The sequence below is a fragment of the Dothidotthia symphoricarpi genome (assembly GCF_010015815.1).
Source record: "Dothidotthia symphoricarpi CBS 119687 unplaced genomic scaffold P153scaffold_8, whole genome shotgun sequence".
Lineage (NCBI taxonomy): Eukaryota > Fungi > Ascomycota > Dothideomycetes > Pleosporales > Dothidotthiaceae > Dothidotthia > Dothidotthia symphoricarpi.
Genome location: NW_022985015.1, coordinates 438600 through 457256, shown reverse-complemented (window position 1 = coordinate 457256; position 18657 = coordinate 438600). Strand labels below are relative to the sequence as shown.

Below are 18657 nucleotides of genomic sequence, written 5' to 3'. Positions count from 1 at the left end.
TTTGCGCGTAGACTCATGGTCTACGTCACGATGCATCCACACAGTGTTGAGAAAGCACATAGAAATTCGGTGCAAAAGCATTAAAAAGTGTATTCTCGTAGCCTGTCCGTAGGCTGAGTTCAAGGAAGAAAATTACAACATTATATCGCTTGATGTACTCATCAAATTGATCCTCCCATGCATGCTATGGTGTCGTGTAGCCCAAAGACCCCTACGCTAGCAAAAGAACCCGAGGGCAGAATATCCAACCTCATCGTCAACTTGTGCTCTCACAGGTCTAATTAGTCTACCTGCCATGCATTGGACTCTTTGACTTGTGAGAGCCTACGTTCGACCCGTTCTAAGTAGACTCACTTCGCCTTAACAGTGAACTGAGTACCGTACTGTCTGAGCGATTTCTACTTGTATGCGCATTCATGACTTCCTCCTTAGCTTTTCGTTGCTGGATATGCAACAGTGTCTTCTTGAGTGCGGCGTATAAATTCTGATTGTCGCCCATATCGAGGTCAACCCAGAACGAGTAGATGGACAGACCCCTCTGATTGACGTTTTTGAATCGGCGCAGGATGTACTGACGTGCGGATGTGTCCGGATCAGCCTCGTTGGGCGTGTAGTCTGGGAAGAAAACAGAAAGCGGCGTGTGTTGCAGTTTTTCGCAGAAGCGGCTGAAGTTGTTGAGGACTAGGATGACGGACGAATCTTTGAACTTCTCCCAGTTCACGAGTTCTTCAAAGATCTCAAAGTCGCTTAGAAGCCATGAATCGGTGGAAGAGCCCAAGTAGGGCTGGTCGTAGAGGGAGACATCAACTGTGTAGATGAGCGAAGCTGTCCCTTCGAGTTGGTGGAACCAGCGCTTGCGGAACTGATCTGGAATGTGGCCGCCGATATTGAAAAGATGGACATCCAATTCGTCCCAGCTGAAACGCAATTCCTTAATGCCTCCTTCCGATTGGTCTAAACGGATGATATCTGCCTCGGATGGAATGTATTCGTTTTCGGCAATTCTCGAGGTCTCTTGCGCAAAGTATGATGCATACTGTGGAAAGCGAATTTCAGAGTTGCGGATGTAGATTGTGGAGAAGACCGAACACATCCAGATGTTCTCAATTGCCTCAGCAGCTGCGGGCGTAATGTGTTGCACATCCTCCGTTTCCACTTCGTGGAGCAAGACGGCAAAGTCTCGGTTCAGGTCTCGTGAAAGGTTGATACCTGTATCTTTCAGCAGATCGATGATAGCGTGAACAAGCAGTCGAATCGTCGAGCGTACGTCTTGACAATAGCTGGTGCGCTCGCTAGTTGTGTAGTAGCCTCCAGCATAGAGAGCTTTCATTTGACGCATGATGAGCTGTTTGCCACTTTGAGTGGCGCCCATAAGTACGATCTTCGTTTCTCGACGAAGAGTAGTCGCGTCGCCTTGCAAAACACGATCGATTGCTTCCGAGCGTATCATTGCTGCGGCACTCTCGTAATCCTCTCCAGTCAATACATAGTCTGACCCGTTCCGTAAAATCTTCGAATTGAGGAAGTATTTCGAACATTGGATGGTTCGAGAGACCTGCGTGAGGGCTCTGATACACCCGCCATTCCACTTTGATGATCGCGCTAACATCTTGAGGGATGTGACGTCTTCCTCCTTGATATGGCGGCCTTTGTGAAGTAGAATCTTGCGCTGCGCTTTGGCATGACTGGGTGCTGTTAGAATCTCAACAGTCTCACCCGTTCCAACTGATCAGTAGCTTACCAGTTGCATGCCGCGACTAATATTGTTACAGCCTCTGTTTGCCGCTGCGCAACTTTTCTCAACCTCTCCATTGTCCTACTGCCTATTGTGTACCTCAATTTGATGGCACAGTCCATAGCATCATGATTAGACTGTCTGAGTCGCTCAATCAAATCATCCAGATGCCGCACAAGCAGGGCGCATGAAGTCATCAAAACGTCCAAGTCAGAAAGTAGTTGCGGGTGCATGTCGTTGATCGCATAGTTCATGGCGTCTAGCATGTTGTCAAAGTTCGATTTCAGCGCTGCCAGTTGCGCGATAAGATTGATTGAAGTGTCATTGTGATCCTGCCACCGGTCGTGCAATTGCCGTAATCCGTCGATACTTTGTCGTAAACGATCCCTGTTGGCGCCGACGGCACTTATAAGTGCATGAACCTTCTTTCCATCGAGCAGCGCGTTTGTCATGGTGTATACGATCAAACTGCGACGAGTCCTGGAGGTGTATGTAAGAGGTCTGTTATAAATCTCAGCGTGTGCTGCACAAACTACAGATATCTTCGCAACAGCCAGGGTACCTGGCTTATAGCTGAAGTTAGCGCTTGAATTACGATTTAGAGTTAGCGACGTGGCCGCGGGGATTTGCGGCTCATAAGAATGAACAACAGAGGAGGCAGCAGATCTGAAAAAGCAGTTTATCTCGTATATTCCTGTTGGGCACTGCGCACGATGAAAATAAACAAATTCAGCTAAACTCGACCATGCCCACAAGCAGGCGACGAGATGTTCATGGTGATGTGTGAGACATGGCGCCGTTAAGGAGGCGGCTATCTCAGTAGCGCACTTGGCGTACATCACATGCTGGTATTATGAATTCATCTAGGCCTTGAAGCCGCCATACCAAAACAAGTCGCACATGTATATTTCGCTGATGGGCGTTGGTGTTGATAGACTCAAGTCCAAGGTCAGGAGGAGTTGCTTTCTTTGACTCATAATTATGGGTAGTACACGCTAGTCTACATCGATACGCCACGAGGCGAGAAATTTCCGTGTCTGCCGTCATCGTCAAAGATTACTTTTTGCGCAACAGTCACACACTGGAACAGACTATGAACACACTCTTTGGCTCAACCACTGTTCGCTAATCTCATGAATGAAGACCTCCCATCTTTCCGCAATGTCAACTCTCAGTGCACTTCCTAATGAGATTCTGTCATTGATAACGAGTCATCTTGACCGTCCTTGCGATGTGCTGAATCTTTCCCTGGCAAATCAAACCCTGAACGGCTTCGTGGAGCTTGACGGCTGGAAGGCGTATCTGAAGGGGCGCTTTAGGCTTGGCGGGTTAGATACAGACGCTCGGAGGGCAGTCCACGGCATCACCACACTCTACCGTAACTGGGATCGCAAGGGTCTTGTCGCAAAATACCTGGAACCTACTTTACACACAAAAAGCCTCAATACATGGGAATCAAGTCCATGGAGAGGCCCTCGTGGGCAGACAATGGGCTATCAGCCTAGCCTTGACAGCTATGAAGAAACATTTGGCGCCTGGAAGGAGCGAAGAGAGGTCTTGGCGTGGTCTGCTGGCACGCAAATTGTTATGAGGATCAAAGAGACAGGATCAGGCATAGACCAAATCTGGGAAGATGAGCAGAACGTAGAGTCGCAGCCTGACAAGACATGGGCATTCGACGCGTTCAAGCATATGAACTCATGGTTTACGTACAGGATACCAGAGAGTTTTGAGGGACGAGACGACATCACGAGCTTGAAGCTACTTCGACCGCATCAAAGGGACAGCAACTTCGAAGATGTCGTTTTTGGTACAGCGTCAGGCCAACTGTCATTCCTGAGTGTAAGCCCTGAACGAAGCGAGACGCTCGAGCAGCGTTTTGAGACCAATCGACGAGCAGTTGGTTCTATTTCAATATCTTCCTCCATTAGGCCTTTGGTTGCTGCTACGCTTGGAGATTCATCATTAGCCGTGTATCCCATCAATAGCCATGATCTTTCAGAAGACACAGTAGACCCGCTTACAGAGGTGCGACCAGTCGTCGGCGCTCAGAATTCTCGTATCTGGTCTTGCAACTTCATCTCTAACAGTAAGGTTGCACTCGGTTTGGGCCCATCTTCTGAGCCGATTCATGTGTATGAGATTACGCCTGAGGGATTCTTGTCCGAACCAATTCGCACATTCAATCTCGAGTCCAAGTCTCGAGATAGCCGGGTCGACGTTCAGCGCAGCACGTCAATTTACCCTATTCAGCCAATCCCGAACAATTCGCAGGGTGGGTCAGAAGCAGGCAATGTATTTCTCTCTGGAGGCTATGACGGAATCATTAGACTTCACGATATGCGCTCTCCACGCGGATTCGACACCTTGTTCTGGGACCCAACCAACGACTCATCAATATACTCGCTCGCCATACAGGGACTGGAACGCGTTGTCGCAGGTGTCTCGATGCACAGTATGGTCAAAGTTTTCGATCTACGCTTTTCGGGATCGCACGCATACCATACGGTTTCACTTCCCTCCAAGCCAAAGAAAACCCAAGGTCAAGATTTTGCGTGCAACGCCATTGTAGACGAGACGAGAGATACCGCGTTAGCGGTATCTGGTGGCTGGAATCTATACCTCAACCCTCGGGTTCCTCCGAAACGCAACGTCTACCGAGAAGAATATTGGCGTGGTCGCGAGAATTCACCCGTCTACAGTCTCTCCATTCCATCTCCCACTTCGACAAACATATACGCCGGTCTCGAAGGATCAGTCCAAAGTCTGACATTCCATTCTGTCGCCGACGCACATCCAGATACGCTTTTCTCGCAGACAACAATGCGCTCTACCAATAATGGCGCGATCGATGCCAGAACAGCATACAATCCACATGGTGACGGGTTGAGTTTAGGTATGTACGAACAGGGCAATGCAGAAGGTTTGGATATGCAGTTGCTGGTACAAGACGACATCGCTGCAGGCGCAGTAAATAAAAAAGACTCCAGAGATGTAGTGAGGTCCAGAGGATTAGATGAGCGATGGAGAGACCCTCGGGATGATGGTGATCGATGGGTCAGAGGTGCAACTCCGCAAGGACCAAGACGAGGCGGACGGCATGGCAGAGGCGGTGGACGAGGTGGGAGAGGCAGAGGTCGAGCTCACACATGAGAGTTTCTCATATTGAGGGGGCTATGAATGGTATAAAGTTCGTATTGAGAAACCATACAAATACATCGTGTTTGTAGAATTCCACGGCCACTAATATCAAGTGTCTTGAGGAGTGCTGACGTTCGTTAAAAAGATTGCATACAGGCTAGAGAGCTGATCACATCCTACAGCAATACTTCAGCCTTCCCATCGAACGTTCTCGCTTTTCAAAACATCCACCAGCCCGACTGGAAGCAAACCAGGAGTGCCCAGTTGTAGCCCCTGGCCCCCAAACCTTTGCTTCATATCACCGGAGTAGAGGTTATAGATCCATAACCAATAAGGTGTTGGTTCGAGAGCGCGGCTACTAAGTTCAATCAACAGATCTGTCGAAGATGCAACGCACTCTTCCAATGGACAGTCGAGCAAACCCGTGTAAGCGTCCCGCAAATGGGTAGATACCTCCTCCCTATACCTGGTATATTCGTCAAAGCTCATAAAAGGTTCGTCGCCTTCTGTATCCGTCCCAGTGTCCTCCCTCGCCAATGGAGCATACTCCATTCCTCTCGGTTTGTGCTCGCCTGAGTCCCATTTCTCTTTCAAAAGATCATATTCCTCTTGCTCCTGTTCAAACGCCCGATCGATACGCTCGCTTGGGTTACTTGACGAATGTGTGTATGTCGTGAACGCATTGATGAAGGGATTTCGCAGTCCCAGTCCACCAAGCTCAGTTGGGAAGTAAAAGAAGCCATCCGGGACGGAGTCATCTGTACCAAAACGCTTCTGGAGCATACCGCGCAGGTTGTCTGTCACGCTAGCCGTGCCTTCACCAGCAAAAAGACTGCGTTGGATGTGCTCGAACGTGTTAATGATCATGTCGTTGTGCTGTCGGCCAAGGCAATTTGCCGGTTGTCCAAAGTTGTTGGAAAAGAAGCGACTGACGTAGCTGTTCCAGGCCTGCACCCAGGCCATGACACTACGGCATGCACCTAGTTGACGTCGCAATTCTTCGATATGTTTATCAACTTCGCCACGATCAATGACCCAGCAACCGGTACTGGCATCTAGATTTAGAAAACCCCATTTGATCGTTCCTTGGGGCAAGGATTGTGGAAAGGTACGGGCCTTGGTCTTATCAGCAACTACCAATGCTGCTCCAGTTTTCTCTCCGTTTAGCTCGAGCCCCATGACGCCAGTAAACTCTTGCAGGGCATGCCAGGCTTGGATACAAGTGGATTCCTGGCCCCAGAACCAGAGATCATCATGGAAACGATGAATGTTTACGCCTTGTGTGCGCTTGTTGACCGCAAAATCCAAACAAAATAAGACCGCCTCGCCAAGTGCGTCACTGAGTAGATGACTCATGGGAATTCCGCAATTTCTCACATGTATCTGGGCTCCGGGACCATCCTGTGCAAAGACGACGGGTGCTTGGAGAAATGTCTTGAAAAATCGTAGCCATTTTTCGGGAACACCGAAGAACTTTAATACCGCAAAGATGGTGTCATGGGGAAGGGACGGGCCAAACCACTTGAAGTCGGACTGCCACACCAAGAACTCGCCATAAACCTTCGTGTTGAGCAGCATCTCGGTAGTCACCAGGCGTAGCATGGACTGTTTTGTTGCCAATGGTGACTTCGACTGTCCAAGCTGTGACTCTTCGTGATCCTCGTGGTCTTCGGCAGCGTAGTCCCGATAGTCATCGGAATCGTTATCTGGCAATTGCGTCATGAAATACTCTTGCGAATATTTCTCCCGCCGATGGTTTCGGACGTTATCCGATTTACCCGTGCTGCCCTCCACGAAATACTCTCGCCTTTGTCGAGCCTTCTTGTTCATAGACCGATAAGACGTCTGGAGCCAAGCACCGGAGTGATAAAAGGCGTTGAATGCCTTTTTCAATGCGACTGCCCAAGTCTTACCAACGAAGTGCAACAAGATTGCCTGATGAACTTCCTCGTCCATGTAGACTCTGTACTTCCCATTGAGTTGCCTACGCATATGCAGTGGAACCGGCGTTGGATCCCATTCCCATTGGTCAAGCCCTTCGAGATCAAAATTTAGCACGTCGACCAACTCCTTCAACACAGCTGGCTGGTTTTCCAGCTCCGCTAGAGCCTCGCGCTTCTGGCCGGCAAGTAAATCCGACTGAAGCACCCCACGGATGCACGATGTCAGCTTGTCGACAGTGAAGCGGTGCTCGTTTATTGTACGGCGAATTCCCTTGCGGAGAGGTTCTTCCCGCTTTGGCGTGTCGAGATTCGATTTGAAGTCCATGACTTCCTTCATGGTCTCCCGCAGTTCCTGTAGAGGCGACTTCTTTAACTTTTTGGCTTGCAGAGGCGTGCCGAAGATATCATTTAAATATGCATCAATCTTGTGCTGATCCACCTTCTTCTCGGTGAACGCATGGCGCTCCCACTCCTTTCGCTGTTCATGCATCTCTTTGCGGCCTACTGCGTCGAAGCTGTCATCGATGTCGGAGTCGGAGTTGGAGTTGGAGTTGTTAGACGTTGAGGACGCAGGGTTCGGGTATTCAATCCATTCGATGACAAGATTCCCAAACAAGGCTGCATATTCGTACTTCAGGCTGGTAACATCTAACTCGTGTTCCAACTTGGTTTGCCAGTCCCGAAGAAGATGAGCCGGGACAGACGGGTCGTGTTTAGCCTGGTGGATGAAGCGTGCTAAATTATAAGTCGAAAGTTCCGGCTGTTCGATGGTAATGCCATACAAATCGAAGCCCTCAAGCAAAACCTGAACTTTACTTCGATGGTCGGAAGCAGCAGCTACACTAGCTTGAATAGCTTTCTTGTCCGCCTCGAACTTCTGCCGATGCTCTGCAAGTTTATTAAGCTTGCGCTTGGTAACATGATGTAGCGTTGATAACGATGGTGTCGCCATGGTGTTATTGATGGAGAGATTATCGGGGTTATTAAGTTGAAATAGCGTAGCTGGATGAGCGAATTGGTAGTTGAATTCATGAACTGTGGAAAGTCTGATAGATTCTCAATGGTGTGCATTCAGATTTGTCCTTATATTCTTGACGTCTAGGCAGCATTTCTCCCGTGTGCGCCCTTTAGCGTAGAATGTCAATCGAAGGAGGGCGGAAAGGCGGAAAGGCGCAAACCGACGAAAGAATCTACGTGAGAGCAGATGCCAGCTGAGGTGTTTTATCACTGTCTTCCTAGACGTTGACCTTGGGCAGATATCATGAGACGAAAAGGAAGGCCAGGAAACAAGGTCATACAACACTAGGGTTAGATGTCGTTGTTTTCGGAATGTTGCCGCCTGTATGACGTAGGATAGGCACCCTATTTTAGGCATAGCTCCATATCATTTTTTTGCAGAGCAGATGGCTGCGCAGCACTTGGCACTGCTAAGAAGCTGGGTGTTTTGTTTGTGGGGTGCAACTAACACAATTTGCAATAATTAGAACGTCACAGAAAACTAAAAAGGGCAGAATCTTTAGTAACTCTTTCTTAGTTTGCTACTCGTTTCTTAGATCGTGTAGATGTATCTTCGTAGTATTATTGTTGTGGTGTTACTAGTTCAGACATCGACATTACTTTCGGCTTTCAACTTGATGCGAGAGACACAGTAGCAAAGCTAATGCAAAACGTAAAACATAGGTTTATCTCTTGTAACTATTCTGCTTTCTCAATACATAACTATGTGTAGTTTAGTGGGCTAGAAGTATTCCAAGACATTTGTGACGTTCACAGCCTGTGCTATTCCATATTTGGGATATACAAGGTAATTCGCGAATTTTAGTAAACGATACGAGCCTGTGATGCGCAGGTCGAGCGGCGAGCCTCGCCCGCCGACATATTGTCGACAAATCCCCTCACGCGCCAGTGGCAGCCCGATCTGCACGTGGACTGAGAGAAGCTGAGAGAATTACAGAGAAGCTCAATGGAAGCTGAAGGAATCACAGAATTGGGCTGAGCGTTGGGATCGGTCAATGTGAGATGGCTAGCGAAGCTCACCGCCATATAAACACGGTGCGCATCATTATTGAGTGGGACATGCACTGTGTATGAAACATGTGCAGAGCTGAGCATGCGCTGGATGATGTCAAGCTTCATCTTAACTCCTATTACACGGAAATTTGTATACTGGACGTGCTTAATGCTTGCGAAGACGGGGTTTCCCGCTGTAACATTAACTCCATGAGTGTACAACCACTTCATCTATGGCACGCTGTAGGTACAGCGTTGTATTTGCACGTTCGTTGCCACGTAGAGCTCCAATCGAAGAATAATACGAGGTATGACCACCCAATATGTTAGTGGACAGAGGCTATTGTTCTATTCCTGGTGTACGTCGGCCCGAACGGCTGTCAATGATGCACGACCTTCTAAATTAGGCACCGAGCTACCCGACTAAGTCGACTTGGCTTTTCTGCACGGTGTCACTCAGAGAAAGATTTGATTGGACAGCATCGAGGACGAACCACGCTATCCCTTACTCGGTAATGAGTGGTCCTGTTATGCCCGTCGCGGGACTCTCCACTCTGCAAAATAGGTCTTGGGATACGACCGTTTCAACGTCCTAGTTCTCGTATTGACAACGTATGACTTCATACTGTTACAACAAGCTGTGCACTCAGCGTGATGAGCCTCATTGCTTAGCTGATGGCATTAAGAGCAGTTAAAGGTATAAGAGGAAGACTCTGCTCTTCTTAGAATTTATCATCACAACAACATCAACATCAACATCTTCCACTTCCACACACAACAACCTCAATTCACCAACTCCAAACCACCAACAACAACCATCAACATGAAGTTCACCACTGCCACTCTCGCTGCTGCCACCGCCGCCATTGTCTCGGCCTACCCCAGCGGCACCGCATCCAACGACACCCAAATCGCAGTCGGCGATGTCTTCCGTCTGATGACCATCCGTTCTGCCTCCGACCTTCAGTATGGCTCTGTCCAGGCCTCCAACGGCGGTCTGCTCGTCAACCAGCCCGATCAGGGTGCCTCATGCGACGAGACAGTCAACTACGCCTCTTTCCGTCTCACCGAGGCTGGTGATCTCTACCTCAACACTGCCAACCCGCCCCAGCAGATCTTCGTCGACCGCTCCGGTATGGGTCAAGGTGTGATTCAGTTCACCACTGGTGTCCAGGGCATTGGCCGCAACCAGGAGCGCGGCCCCTTCGCCATCCAGGACGGCAACCTCGTCTTCGCTCAGCACAACAACCTTCCTCCCACTGGCTTCCAGGCTTGCCCTGGTGCTAAGAACGGCGGCTACAGCCTCTGGCTCTCTGGTGCCGAGAACCCTGGAGGCAACAGCGGCTGCCTCGGTGTTCTTGTCAAGGCCGTCAAGGAGGACAAGCCCATCTCGTGCGCTTACACCTCCTAGAGTGTGGCGCTGATAGGATTGTGCGACGGATTATGTAACAATCTTTTGTATATATTGGATTTTAAAATCTTTCACAGCATCACATAGCGTCTTGTTTCCAGCCTTGTACATACAAAATTAGATTCATAGAATAATAATTCGAGATTTACATCGAACCTTCTCCTCTTCAGTTGGCTTGACTGTCTGATGTTGTGTCTAGCACGAGTGCACTAACAACTATGTTGCGATTAGCTACATCTTAACCAACAAACATTAACATGTCATAGCCTCTATCCCAAAACGGAAGGAAAAAATCGCAGATGTGATCGAAAATGTTCACTTGTCGAGTCGTAGTCGGCGCAATCTTCACATATATTTGGCATCATCCCACAGCTCACTGAGAGTTGCTCCGCTATATTTATGCTATTTATGATTGGATTGGTTCTATATTCCTTTGAATCCTAAACAGCTGTTCCCGGATTTAGACAATCCTCTACATATGGGCTCTGAACACAAGCATATTTCCGGACACGAGACCACGGGTCACGAAGAAGCATGTACTCCCGAGAACCACGACAGCAAGATACAAGCCAGATGAGGCTGCTGGAGATATTGCTTCAAGTAACTCACCGTCGACAGGGATAGCAAGTAACGCTGCAAAACTGACTGCCCAGTTCATGGTACTTGTCACACTGATTGGTGTCTCTTTCGAGCTCACAACGGAACTGTACGTACCATAGCATCTCCCGTATTCCTTCGGATCGCAAGTCTTACCAACACAGACTATATGTCCTCGTTAGATGGTCTGATTCAGAAGTGCATTGGATTTCCCACATACCGGGCATGATAGAAAGCCAGGAACCCGAGCCAAATCCCCACAATGTGGCAAACGCGTACAACACAGACATTGAACTCGTGGTGAAAGGTACGAACAACGCTCCAGTGACTACAGCAGTAGCGATGGTCATTGCGATAATGACATCAAAGTGGCCAAATTGGTCTCCAACAACGCCAAGCAGAATATGTCCAAGACAGGAGCAGCCATTTAGAATGGTAATACGAGTATAATCTGCGTCAGGCGCGAAGCCAGCTCCGACGGCAAATGTGAGAAGCAGACCACTAATACCAAAGATCGCAAACTCCAAGAAGACCATACCCGCAGTGAGAAACGAGAACGATCCAGAGCGGAATGCGTCAAAGCTGATGGCCGCATACTTTTTCTTCTTTTCGGTGACAACGGCTGCCGATGGAGAGTGGAGTCGGGGAAACGGTAGTAAACAAATAGCTCCCGTCATACTGAGCCCGGTCGTCAAAAAAGCAAGGGCGCGAATTGCCCATGTCCACCCCAACAACTCACGGAGCATCAGAGGGAATATGACACCACCCAGCGACGAACGGGATAATGCTACGCCAATTGCTAGGCCCTTGCGTTGCACAAAAAGCTTGCCGATGCATGCGATACCTAGTGTGCCCGCAAGAGCAGCTTGCGGTCCTCCCAAGACTCCCAAGCAAAGCATAAACTGCCAATACAGCTTGCATCCTGCAAGAAGAAAGTACAATCCGACAGTGAGTGCGGTGGCAATCGGAGCGAGCGGCCTAGGTCCGTACATGTCGATCAGGGGACTTGCTTGGACGCCGAAGAAAAGCCCAAGGAACGTGTAGAGACCTGTTATCCATCCAACGTCTGGCGTTGAGTAGTCTTTCAGTTGGTTCTGGGCGAGATAGGATTGAATTGTTCCGATAGATTGCGTGAAGCCTATCGACCGAGTCAGTTTGGAATGCTGGAAATAAACGAAGTCAAAGAATGGTAGTAAGGTGCATATAGATTTGGCTTACCTCAGGAGGAGGCCAGGAGTAACGAGGAGCTAAGACAACAGATCCATGCTTGTACGCTTGATTCAGATTCTTTGATAGTCAGTGACTGCTTTCTGTTGATTGATCTTCGGATTCGGCAGCGGACCTGACTGTTGATGCTGCGACTTCTTTCGGATGGTCCATTGGAGCGATGTTTATGTAGACAGTGATTCAAAAGATTATATGTGAAGGTTCTGGAAAGAGAATTAAGGTGATACTTTGGAGCATATATACGCTCATGAGAATTCGACTGAACATGTCCATGTAAATGATTGCCCTATCCTCCTTGACTCACATTGTTGACACTAAGGATGTGTTTTGTTCAACCTACATCTCGCTGACGGACGTTGTGCGATGTTGGAAGAGCAGAAAACACGCCTTCACAAAAAACTTCCAGATACAACATCGCCTGTTCGTTGGTTGTCTGCAGAAAAACCGCAAGGCATGAATGACATGCACTTTTCCTTTTTCGGTCTAGTATGCTTTTGATCTTTGTGTAGTTGAGACCTTACACCTTAAGCTGACGACATCACTCAAGACGTGGACAATTCAATGAGTGTTTCGTCAAACAGTTTAGACAGGATCTCATACTTCTTTCGAAATTCGGGTCATGATGTCCAAGATGCCGGTGTCGCTGAGTTATCACAAACTATGCCATCTGACTGGGATGGTCCATTAATGCTCAAATCTGCGTTCCCAGACGAGTTTAAGCTACCATAATTGGATCTCTCCTGTCGTTGCCAGATGCAGCCATTTGAACTTATATGAAAGTGGATTTGGGCTGGGTATATCTTGTGCAAACACTGACACTGCAAAACTTCTTCGTTGCTTTGCCACTAATATGTTCCTCTCGGTCAGTAAGAGCTAGTATGCGTCACAGATTGCTATTCTCAGAACACGCTCGTCCGCCCTGGTCTCATAGCATCCAGAATCTCAAAAGTTCCTTTCCCCGTTCCACCCGGCTTCGTCTCTCTCGCAACCCACGTAACCGCCTCCTTCCTCTTCAACCGTCTCTTCCGGGTTTCCCTCCAATCCACCAACCACTCTGTGATCGCCCCTCCATAAAACGCGAGGAAGATGCTAAACGCCACAGTAGCAGTCGTCAAGCTCACTGCGACAACCCAGAACCGTTGCTGCGTGCTCTCCATATCCCTGATGTCGGAGAAATTCATGCCGAAGAACGAAGATATAAAAGACAATGGGAGGAAGATGATAGTGACTATGGTGAAGACAAGGATTGCTTTGCCATGGTCTTCGAGCCGGATGTTGACGAGTTGGATTGTGCGATTTATGAGTGCATTGCTGTTCTCGCGGAGGTCGACTAAATCGGCATATTCGCGTTGTAGGTTTTCAATGAGCTGGACTGTTGGGTCAGAGAAGTGCGCGAAGGACATTTGGCGATACGTTGCGATGTTCGCGGGTCGAATTGAGGTTGGATTATGCTGATATTGTGGTTTGGTGGAGCCATGCGATCGTTTTCTGAGTCGTACTTGTTCTGTGTCGTCCTGCAAACTGGTGACGAGTGCGATCTGCTGCTCCATAATGGAGATGATTATGTTGAGCTCCTCTTGAACCTGCAGTAAGTCCATTACGAGTTTTGTACTAGGGTTGCGATGGAGGCGATATTGAAGGTGACCGAGATAGCTGGCATATCTATCCGATAAGCAAAGAGTAATATCTGACCAGAAGGTACGATGCAGCATTCCAAGTGCTCCGCTCAGAGCGGCGACGACATGTATTGATGAAGTGTAGTCTTGTTTGCCAGTAGTATTAACGTAGGCGTTGCGAATACCGCGAAAAGATATTTCCATGATTCTTGCGGAGAGTTGAAGTGGCGGCCAGCGCGACTTCCAAGATTGATTGCTGGAAAACGTTACGACGTGTCGCGCATCTACAACCAGAATCCAAAGTTCGTCTACATTAAGACTCGTAGGATAGTGCCCATACCACCGACGGACTTTCAGATCCAAGTTGCGATCCGTGAGCCACGGCTTATGCTTGGTAAATACCTGTTGAGATTCGCGATCGTCCGTATCCTCGAGGCGATAGAAGTGCTGTAAGACTGATCTCAAAAGATGCGGTGAGCTTCTTGACGACTGATAACCTTCTCTTGGATCTACTTGAAATCTCAGAGGAGGTGGTTTCCCTTCAACGGTCCAGTCCAGAAATGGGACACTTAGCAGCATCGGACCATCTTCCATTGCATGTTCATCACCAGCCAAACGTTGAAAAAAGGGCGCGAAATATCTTCCATGTTTGGAAAAGCGCTCTTGCTGGTTTACACAATGATCCAATTGATGAAGAGCAGCCACAATCTTGTACGGATCTTTACTCCAATCCGACAGCGCAAGTAGACATCCTGAAAGGTAGTCCGAGAACTTGCTGGATATGTGTATCCACCGGCATTTCCTCTGATCTTGCGGGTCCAGAATTGATTCTTGGACTTTGTCGCTTCGCAAGCAGTTCATCCAACCAAATTCTGCTGCCAATTGCTTGAGGTGAACTTGCTCGTTCCTATTCTTTGTCACATCTTCGACTGGCAGACTACTTGCTAGACGCTCTCTTTTTTCAAGATCTGGAAGTAATGTCGAAGGCAGAACCTCTCGCATTTCTAGCATCTCGCCGGCATCGTACCTGCGTTCTTCGAGGCGAATATCATGGATTTCCAGTTGCGCAGGTGAGATACGTCGATTGCGCCAATACGAATCGGCACGCCAGTCGACTTGAGTGGGTGTCGTGCCTTTCACGTTGTCCATATCCAGAGCAACGCGACGACATCTTGTTCGTCCGTGCAAAGTTGGAGACGAAACACGACAACGCGTTTGGAGAGAGAGGGGCTGGGCTCGTCTAACCAATTGTAGATTAGCGACCACAGCCACGCGAGACCTTATCCCGTGGAACATGATCCATGCTCCCCAGCCCTTTATGTACTATCATGACATCAGAATGAACACGCACACTCAAAAGACGAACGTAGAAACGTGATTGTTGACAGATCAAGTGCGTCTAATTGGCTGCGAAGTAGACGATGCATACGATAGTGATTCCGTATACTTCAGCCGCAATTGCTGCTGTACTTGAGGACGACACCATCCTCGATAGACTCCCTTAACCTTCTCTATTCACAACCTTCTCCCAGAACCTATCACATTCTCTACAATCACTCCACAGCGACAACCCACGAAAATCATCTCACAATGAGCCATCCCAAGCACCCCGCGGTTGTCCACTTCCCCATCACCTTCACGGCACTGGCAGGCGCCCTTGACGCCGTATACTACGCCTCACTCCAGCCTGCGACCTCATCCATTGTCGCCTCTGCATGTTCGTCTTTCCAAACCTCCAAACCCAAATCTAAACCCACACTAACACGCCCCAGTCAAATCCCTCTCCATCGCCATCCCCCCGAGCACCTTCCCCATCCTCTCATACTACGCCACCATCCTCACGATCCTGACCTCCCTCCCCGCGATATCCACCGGCGCATGGGAGCTGATGCCCGTGCTGAAGCGCGACGGCCTGTCGTCCAAGAAAGCCCAGGTCGGCATACTTCACGCGGTCATCAACGACATCACGGTGTTTGGCGCCGTGTTCAATTGGTGGAGTAGGAGGAACCAGGCCGAGTTTTTGCCTAGCGGCATGAATGTGTTTGTTAGCACTGTGTTGGCGGTGCCGGCGACGTTCTTTGCTGCGTATCTGGGTGGTCATTTGGTCTATGTGTATGGTATGGGCATTGGGCGGGGCAGCGCGAAGAAGTCGCAGTGAGGAATGACACCTTACAGTTGAGGTTCGGCAACGGTGGGTCTCGAAGTCGAAGAGCCCATATTGTCCGGAATAAATAAGGACACAATGCTCTGTCGAAATGGAGATTGCATCAGTCATACAACGATTAGCGCTGTTATAACTACCCATCTGAATTACACATGTCAAGTTGGCAATTCTATGTTCGCATGTTTATATAGTGAAATCAATGATGAAATCAATGATGAGCTCATCTAGAAAATTGTATAGACTAGGAGTGGGATATCTAACATGTGGAGGAGGAAATGTCTTGAGATAATGAAACAGCCCGAAAGGCCATGATGAGAATGGCAAATGCGCCGTGATGACTACTCGCTACCGGCAGCAGGCTACAACAGCCCAGCAGCCAACACAACAACCGCTGCGCCTACAATCGAACCAACACTCGTCCTGACGCTCATAGCCGCGCCCTGGAACTCGGTCGACCCGCTTGAGCTGGGTGAGCTGCTGTTAGCAGGCGGCGCTACGGATACCAGAGTCGTGGAGACTGAAGTTTGTGAGACAGCAGGGACCCAGACGGTAGTTGTTAAGCTTGGAGTGCAAGTGACCACAGGAGAAACGGTGTCCATGAGCAGTCCTGTCTCGGTCTCGCTGGGTTGAATGTCAGACGTAATAGTCGAGGTAGCTGCCGAAAAAGACTGGCTTGTAACGATTGCGGAGGACCTGATCGTGGTGGTAGGGGAAGAGGAATCGGAAGAAGAAGCGATGCTTGATGCAGAGGTTGATTCAACTCCAGTGGACTCCGCAGGTAGTGTATCCTTAGTCGTGGAGGGAATGGGCGCAGCAGCCTTAGTCGACGAAGGTGAGATGTTCGTAGGTGATGCCGGCTCCTCATCTGGTGTAGAGCTGGGCTTTGAGATGACAGTGGACGAAGGGCGTGCTATGTTGACAGATGAAGTCTGCTTAACAATCGACGTTGAGCTAGATTTGGGTGCAGCAGCAGACGATGTCTGGGGCGAAGTTGCACTGTACTTGGCAGGGACGAAGTTTTGCTTCAGCATGAGAAGAGCTTGAGTGACTTCCAAAGCAGCAAGCTGTTGACCAACACCAGACATGCCATCCCAGGCGCCTGTGTACCATTTTGAACCACAAGTCGCTCCATCTGCGCCACCCGAACAAGACTTGGCGGCTCCGATTGCAGAGGCTTTCAAGTACTTGGTGATGGTATCCTTGGTGAACGGGGCCATCATTGCCGTCTTAGCCATGAAGCGAGAAAGGTAGGCCTTGAACGACTGCTGGTCGAGGTTGCAGTGGCGTCCCGACTCTCCAGTCTCGCAGGCCCATTCGTACATGATGTCCGTGGAGTTTTCGAACGGCTTGAAGAAAAGTAGCTCGGCATGATCCAGGAAGCCTGATGTTCTTTCTTTCCATACGCTACCACCGTTGGTGTAATCGTACATGAAGGCCGACCCGTGTAAAAACATGGCATTGTTGTAGGTCCATTGGGTCTTGTCGGAAACGGAAGCACAGTTTGTCTTGTCATCAGTTCCATCGAAAACCTCGTAGATGTCCGTGATCAACCCAACACTCTTCGTCCAGTCGTAGATCTTCTCCGCCCAGTCCGCGTATGTCTGGTTGCCAGTGTATCGGGCCAGGCGAGCGCCAAGTGCAAAGGCACATCCGTTGGAGATTGAGTTCTTGTAGTTGTATCCGTACGCATTCTCGGGGTAAATTTGCCACTTGAGACCTCCATCGCAGGTTGTAGTGTCCCATCGTCCAACAATGTTATTGAAGGCGTTTACAGCAACGTTCATGTAGGCCGAGGGCGCTTGTTCGGGGTCCGGAAACGAATGTTCAAGCGCAGACATGACCGCTAGGGCCCAGAAAGCCTGATCATCATTGCCAGTCTGACTTTTCCGGTACGACAAGATGAAGTCATTGTCAGGCCCGTAGTTGGCAGACAGGGCCTGTTGCAGGGCTTTGACGTGCGAATCGTCACCCGAGACTTGGCTGTACTCGATCATTCCGCCCCACGCAGCTCCTCCCTCCCACCAGTAGTGAGGCTGAGGCCAAATTCCAATGTTCTCTACAGCTGTGCCCGAGGCGTCGCCTTCGTAGAGAGACATCAAGCCATTGGCATACTGTCGCGTGGCGCTGCGAATAGACGCTATCTACAAGTCAGTCCAACGTGTCGTTTGCACAAGAATCCCGTAGCGCACCTTCATCCTCAGGATCGAATTCGATGCCGCCAGCGGTCGAGGCAATAAAAGGAAGGAGCACAGCTCCGAGTGAGAACAAAAACCTCATGATGCGAATAGAAGTGGTGGAAAACGAAAAGGAACGAGAGACAGAAGAGAAAAGAAGGTGTGTGCCCCGAAGAAGCAATTGACTGAATGTGAAGGAAGGGAAAGAGCCATGTTGAAGGGTGGGCCGTGAATATACCTTGTGGAGGGTTTCTCCGCACACTTGCAGTGAAGATGGAGAAGGAGCGCGCGGCTTCAGGAAATTCCCCAAACAGGCAAGCGGCGTTTCAAGACGCAGGGACAAATCAATGGTACAGCCAATCGCATCGCGCAGTACTGTCTGAAACACGGGGTTACCATATTCTTTGAGAGCCTCCGAGTCACCGCGTCCCTTCATTTGATAGCGAGCTCGTACATAAGTGCGCTTTGCTCTTTCCAAGGTCGGGCACCAAGAGTCTAGAATCGCCGTGCTTCCTGTCCAAGTCCTACCTATCAACACTGCATTTTCTTGGTTAGTCGAAATACTAATAATGTCTACCGAATTTTGCAGCAGCCACACAATACATGCAACTTGGTGTAAACCTCGTGTGCTATAGGCGT

General features: G+C 49.3%; 8 protein-coding genes across 8 annotated transcripts; 3 read left to right on the top strand and 5 right to left on the bottom strand.

The window, feature by feature from the left end:
- Positions 1–89: 89 nt before the first annotated feature.
- P153DRAFT_337951 (guanine nucleotide-binding protein-like protein alpha-3 subunit) lies at positions 90–2502 on the bottom strand. Its single transcript, XM_033665766.1, has 2 exons — positions 1742–2502; positions 90–1685 (listed from the first exon to the last, which is right to left on the bottom strand). Exons 1-2 carry the CDS (start codon positions 2185–2187, stop codon positions 341–343), a joined length of 1791 nt encoding a protein of 596 aa, XP_033524696.1. The 5' UTR covers positions 2188–2502; the 3' UTR covers positions 90–340.
- A 394-nt stretch (positions 2503–2896) lies between these two features.
- Positions 2897–4888, top strand: P153DRAFT_288956 (uncharacterized protein; the record flags this gene model as incomplete). Its single annotated transcript, XM_033663621.1, has 1 exon — positions 2897–4888. One exon carries the CDS (start codon positions 2897–2899, stop codon positions 4886–4888), a length of 1992 nt encoding a protein of 663 aa, XP_033524695.1.
- An 88-nt stretch (positions 4889–4976) lies between these two features.
- Positions 4977–8110, bottom strand: P153DRAFT_215494 (uncharacterized protein). Its single transcript, XM_033662592.1, has one exon. The coding sequence runs from the start codon at positions 7769–7771 to the stop codon at positions 5066–5068; it is 2706 nt and encodes a 901-aa protein (XP_033524694.1). The 5' UTR covers positions 7772–8110; the 3' UTR covers positions 4977–5065.
- A 1297-nt stretch (positions 8111–9407) lies between these two features.
- On the top strand, positions 9408–10343 carry P153DRAFT_365930 (uncharacterized protein). Its single transcript, XM_033667931.1, has one exon. It carries the CDS (start codon positions 9653–9655, stop codon positions 10238–10240), a length of 588 nt encoding a protein of 195 aa, XP_033524693.1. The 5' UTR covers positions 9408–9652; the 3' UTR covers positions 10241–10343.
- A 369-nt stretch (positions 10344–10712) lies between these two features.
- P153DRAFT_375087 (MFS general substrate transporter) lies at positions 10713–12217 on the bottom strand (the record flags this gene model as incomplete). The annotated part of the gene is made up of 3 exons (XM_033669559.1): positions 10713–11002; positions 11058–12000; positions 12185–12217. 3 exons carry the CDS (start codon positions 12215–12217, stop codon positions 10713–10715), a joined length of 1266 nt encoding a protein of 421 aa, XP_033524692.1.
- Positions 12218–12309: 92 nt separating this feature from the next.
- Positions 12310–14855, bottom strand: P153DRAFT_422246 (uncharacterized protein; the record flags this gene model as incomplete). The annotated part of the gene is made up of 2 exons (XM_033672355.1): positions 13564–14855; positions 12310–12378 (listed from the first exon to the last, which is right to left on the bottom strand). The coding sequence occupies exons 1-2, from the start codon at positions 14827–14829 to the stop codon at positions 12310–12312; spliced, it is 1335 nt and encodes a 444-aa protein (XP_033524691.1). The 5' UTR covers positions 14830–14855.
- Positions 14856–15270: 415 nt separating this feature from the next.
- Positions 15271–15838, top strand: P153DRAFT_314031 (uncharacterized protein; the record flags this gene model as incomplete). The annotated part of the gene is made up of 2 exons (XM_033664906.1): positions 15271–15397; positions 15453–15838. The coding sequence occupies 2 exons, from the start codon at positions 15271–15273 to the stop codon at positions 15836–15838; spliced, it is 513 nt and encodes a 170-aa protein (XP_033524690.1).
- Positions 15839–15865: 27 nt separating this feature from the next.
- P153DRAFT_314029 (glycoside hydrolase family 76 protein) lies at positions 15866–18267 on the bottom strand. The gene is made up of 2 exons (XM_033664905.1): positions 18034–18267; positions 15866–17981 (listed from the first exon to the last, which is right to left on the bottom strand). Exons 1-2 carry the CDS (start codon positions 18119–18121, stop codon positions 16204–16206), a joined length of 1866 nt encoding a protein of 621 aa, XP_033524689.1. The 5' UTR covers positions 18122–18267; the 3' UTR covers positions 15866–16203.
- Between the last annotated feature and the right edge of the window lie 390 nt (positions 18268–18657).

What these genes read in the sequence shown, in the direction of transcription:
- P153DRAFT_337951 (XM_033665766.1), bottom strand. Translation starts at nt 2,187, where the DNA reads ATGACAAACGCGCTGCTCGATGGAAAGAAGGTTCATGCACTTATAAGT. An exon ending in TTAGTCGCGGCATGCAACTG is followed by an intron (nt 1,686 to 1,741) that starts GTAAGCTACTGA and finishes AACAGCACCCAG; the next exon opens with TCATGCCAAAGCGCAGCGCA.
- P153DRAFT_215494 (XM_033662592.1), bottom strand. Translation starts at nt 7,771, where the DNA reads ATGGCGACACCATCGTTATCAACGCTACATCATGTTACCAAGCGCAAG.
- P153DRAFT_365930 (XM_033667931.1), top strand. Translation starts at nt 9,653, where the DNA reads ATGAAGTTCACCACTGCCACTCTCGCTGCTGCCACCGCCGCCATTGTC.
- P153DRAFT_314029 (XM_033664905.1), bottom strand. Translation starts at nt 18,121, where the DNA reads ATGAGGTTTTTGTTCTCACTCGGAGCTGTGCTCCTTCCTTTTATTGCC. An exon ending in ATTCGATCCTGAGGATGAAG is followed by an intron (nt 17,982 to 18,033) that starts GTGCGCTACGGG and finishes ACTTGTAGATAG; the next exon opens with CGTCTATTCGCAGCGCCACG.